This window comes from Phaethon lepturus, unplaced genomic scaffold, assembly GCF_000687285.1.
Source record: "Phaethon lepturus isolate BGI_N335 unplaced genomic scaffold, ASM68728v1 scaffold10101, whole genome shotgun sequence".
Lineage (NCBI taxonomy): Eukaryota > Metazoa > Chordata > Aves > Phaethontiformes > Phaethontidae > Phaethon > Phaethon lepturus.
Genome location: NW_010519855.1, coordinates 37414 through 41837, shown reverse-complemented (window position 1 = coordinate 41837; position 4424 = coordinate 37414). Strand labels below are relative to the sequence as shown.

The following is a 4424-nucleotide window of genomic DNA, read 5'->3' as shown; positions in this document are numbered from 1 at the left end:
AAATTATTCTAAATAAAATGTCATTCTTCCTACTCTGTGTTTTAAGATCTAGCTAGCTATCACTGAAGATCATAGAATGAAATGCTCGGTTTGTTATTTGTGTCACACTGAAGCCTGAATGATATAAATTTCACCCTCAGTTCTTGTTTTTTGAAACATTTTATGGTGCTTTATTACTAGGAATAACAAGTGGTATTAAATATTCCAAGCCATGAAAATAAATTACAGAAGTAAATAAACTTTTAACCAGAATATTTTAAGATATGTTTTTTTAAATTGTTTTGTGTAATAGGTAAATATTAATTATCACTTAATTATTACTGAAGAATTTGATGAAACAGGTAATTATTGAACAAAATTATGTTGCTTGATCCTTAAATATTACAAGGAATTCAATAAATTATTAAAATATGTCCCTTAGTCTACTAGTTTGGAATTACAGGCAGATCTTTCATAATTTGATTTTAAATTCAAGCTCAAGGAAAACAGAAAATATAATTCTGATTGTATTTTCCTGGAGTTGATGTTTTACTGTTGTACTCAAAAAGTTCAGCAAAATTAGGGTTACAAGCCTTATCCGACATCTGCTGATGTTAACAGAAAGGTTGCCTCTTATTCTAGCTGGCACTAGATTGGTTTTTAAGAAGTAAATTGTTTTCTTCTATGAATGTTAAGGTAGTCAAAAGTATTCTGGTTTGATTTTGATGTAAATAACAGCAGAGTTTGGCCATTTTAATTTTTACACAAAATTATTATATGCTTGGTAAGCTCCAGCATATTCCTCTTCATAATAATATTGAAACACTCCTGCCCTCTGAGAGCATCCTTCGTACCCTTTCTGTCTTTTCAGTGTTCCATATTCTGCTTCATTCAATTCACAACAATTAGAATTTAAAAAAAAAAAAAAAGTCTTTGCATCACATAATTGTATCTTAAACAATAAGAAACCCAGGAGTAAATTAATCTGATAGCTACAGATGCATTTGGAACGTAGGATCTGCAGGTCTTACACTGTAACGCTGTCATTAAACTGCACTGCAAGCATATGATCTTAATTCTTTTGGCAGTGTGGGGATTTAGTTTTGTGTTGACAGAGGGGAGCAGCATGTCAGTGCGTGAACTGTAATGATACTTATTCCCTAGTTAGGCAAATAAAAATGACAGGCTAAGCACTGCGCTGAACCAGAATGCATTTATAAATCACACTATTTGGTAAATGAGAAAAGTCTGCTTTAATGTAACAATCATTTATTGAAAGACTTTAGTAAGATTTAAGGAAAAGGTGAGTAAATGAAGGAAAGTCTTAAGAGCTTAAATCTTAATTGGTTATTTAATAAATGTCAGTATTGTCTTTAAAACACTGAAATCTTAGCAGTATCAGCTGTAGTATTCAATCCTTGGGTAAATAAAGAGTAATGTAGCTGAAGTTGTTGGAATGTCATGGATGTAGAATTCTTGTGACAGTTAAGGCTGAAAGACTTATTTTTTCTCCATTTTATTTTATGAATTCTGTCTCTGCCTTCCCCATGCATGAATAATATATCCCTGTATAGGGATTAGGCATATCAACCTGAGTTTTCCATTAAAATAATTCTTTTTTTTCCTCTTTAAATTTATGAATATTTATCAAGGGATTCTGGGTTAGTTAATAGAATTTTCCCTTAATACATGCACACGAATCCACATGCATGTAATTCTGAAAAATGAGAGGTATCTGTCTTGGGACTAGAGTGCTCCTAAGCTCCCACTAGCAAGCTGTAAGGTAAACATTCCTTAATAAGCAACAGGCAAAAAATAGTCTTTACTCCCTCGATGTGAAATGCAGACAGAGTCCTCCCATAGAACTTTTTTTTTTCACTTCAAGATAAGGCAAAAAACACCTGTATAAGAACTTCATATATTAGGTGGAAAGGGTCTCCATGTTAATTTAAAAAATCTGTAAACTTCTAGAACTGTTGATGTGAGCTGAAGATGGGAGTCTAAGACACTTTGGCAGGGGATGGAAATGAGCTATTAGGCTGCAAGACTTGCAAAGGATTTGAACTCAAATTAGAACATTGCTTTTTGTTGATTGATGTCCATGTCAATATACTATTCTTCAATTTATCATACGTCATAGTTGCATCTTACACACACTGAAAAATTATAAAGTGCATTAAGGTGTAACAGGATGGTGAATCTTTGATGTGCCTGTTTCATATGGGAAAAGTATAGTGGGTCTCTGGAAGACAGCTGACAGTTCATTTGGATGAAATCTTTTACCCTTACAAAAAAAAAAAAAAACCAAAAAAAAACAACAACAAAAAAAAACCCGACAGAAAACAAAGGACAAGTATTTCCATGTAGCCCCAGATTGTCCCCCAACTCTACTTTTAAGGATTCCCTTGCAAAATTATATAAAAGAAATTTGAGTGTTGATAAAGATCAACATTCATTTGTTGAGAGTGTGGAGAGATTACCTTTTTTTAAGATATAGCTGTGTCTGTTCAGACTGCAGAGTAGTCTGAGTGGCAGTGTAACATAGCAACTTTGAAATTTCTCCAAAGCCTCCATGTTTGTCACCAGTCTTTGGTCAAGTGGTTGTTTTAATGTGCTATCCATCTCAGAGACAGTTATCATAAATTATTGCTTAAGGATGCAATGAGGCAAGCTGTACATAGCCATGAGGAACCATCATATGAAGGTGCTCTGGACTGTTAGACCTGATTTTATTTCAGACTAATGGTATAAAACAGAAGTTGCATTCTTGTTCGCAGGCAGTTGGGACTTTGCTTTTAAATGTGAAGCTAAAGGAAGTATTATGTCAAATGATGTAGAATTCAGACTGTAATTCATGTTTTACTTTTGTGTTCTTCTACAGATAGTAACTTCATCCTTGCAAATGCTCAGGTGGCTAAGGGATTCCCTATTGTTTACTGCTCAGATGGCTTCTGTGAGCTTGCTGGTTTTGCACGAACTGAAGTCATGCAGAAGAGCTGCAGCTGTAAATTTTTAATTGGTGCTGAAACAAATGAGCAGATGATTGTTCAAATTGAGAAATCGTTGGAAGAAAAGGTAGAATTCAAAGGAGAAATCATGTTTTATAAGAAGAATGGTAAGTTTTTCTTTCCTGTTTTGTTAGTCCCAAAGAATGAAACTTAGCATTAACACATACAATATATACAATGCATTTCTGTGTAATGACTTTCTGTGTCTATAAGCAGACCTACAAGAATGGATTTGAATAAAGATATTGAGATTATGTTTATATTAGCGTTACTGATTTTGTGTAAGTATATGACAAGTTACAAAGCTGCGTAGAAGAAATTCAGGGTCCTAAACTGCATTGTGAGACACTGTGTAATCTGCACTCAGTATGACACTGCATTTTCTCCTTTTTCTTATACTGAAGTTCTTACCTCTTATTGCTTAAACTGTAATTAAAAAGTTAATACTCGCTATAAGGTAGACAGTGGCTATGTAAAATTTTCAGTTCTATCAATAAAATATTCCGAACTTTGAATGATCCAAGTGACTCATTCTCCATAGCCACTATATATAAATACAATAATAATGATTTTCAAAAAGTGACTAAGTAGTCTAAATAAAATTTGTATTTAAGTATGTATTTTCACATTAAAAAAAAATTCCGGGAGTTAAGCATCTCCACAGACTTCAGTAAATTTCAAGTTGCACAGCCACAGCTTTCACTCCTATGGTAGGGCATTTATAAGGACAATTTCATAGTCAAGATGGGTAAGCCATGGAAGAAAGCAGCCCATGATGCACACTTATCAGCTTGTTTCATTCATATCAGGCTCCTTTAGTGTAGTTGTTCTGTGTTTACATTGCCATCATTCATGTGATCTTCAAAGAGGTGACACTACATGTCAGATACTGACGGGATTGCAACCACCCCAGTGCTATAGGAACTTTCACACGTGCTTAATGATCCATGGGCTCAATGGACTCATGGCTGCCTGTTGAGTCTCACCTTGTGTTTTATTATATGGTTAGAATTTCTAGCCATATGTTTTAGGCCACACGTTTTCCTCATAGATGCGATTTATGTCCTTACTAATGAAACATTTTCCTCTTAGATATTATTACTGTTATATTAAATACCGCAAAAAGGGATTTTCTAAAAGTAATAACAATATATTGACAAGAAGATAGTCAGTGATTTAGAGTGTTAGGAGAAGGCAGCTTTACTTTCCCTGACTTATACAAAAAGAGAAATGTTCATGAACGCTATTTTTCACAGTATTAAATTTTGAAGTTATTCTGAAGATGCTGTTAAATGCTTCCTCTTTGTTTTTTGGGGGGGAAGGTTTGGGGTGGGGGTGTTGTTTGTTGTTTTTCGGCATTTAGAGGAGACTCCAATAGTTTCTTGAACTCATGTTTCAGGAAAGTTATTCAAAGAAAGTAATTTCAAATTCATAATT

The 4424-nt window shown here is 33.8% G+C and overlaps 1 protein-coding gene across 1 annotated transcript in view; it reads left to right on the top strand.

Annotated features, from left to right (window-relative positions):
- Nucleotides 1-292: 292 nt before the first annotated feature.
- Nucleotides 293-4424, top strand: part of LOC104628555 (potassium voltage-gated channel subfamily H member 8-like) — a gene marked incomplete at both ends in the record, with an annotated part of 36422 nt that continues 32290 nt past the window's right edge. The window contains 2 exons of the mRNA XM_010297185.1: nucleotides 293-341; nucleotides 2861-3094. Coding sequence (XP_010295487.1) covers nucleotides 293-341; nucleotides 2861-3094 — 283 coding nt within the window. The remainder of the gene's footprint in view (nucleotides 342-2860; nucleotides 3095-4424) is intronic.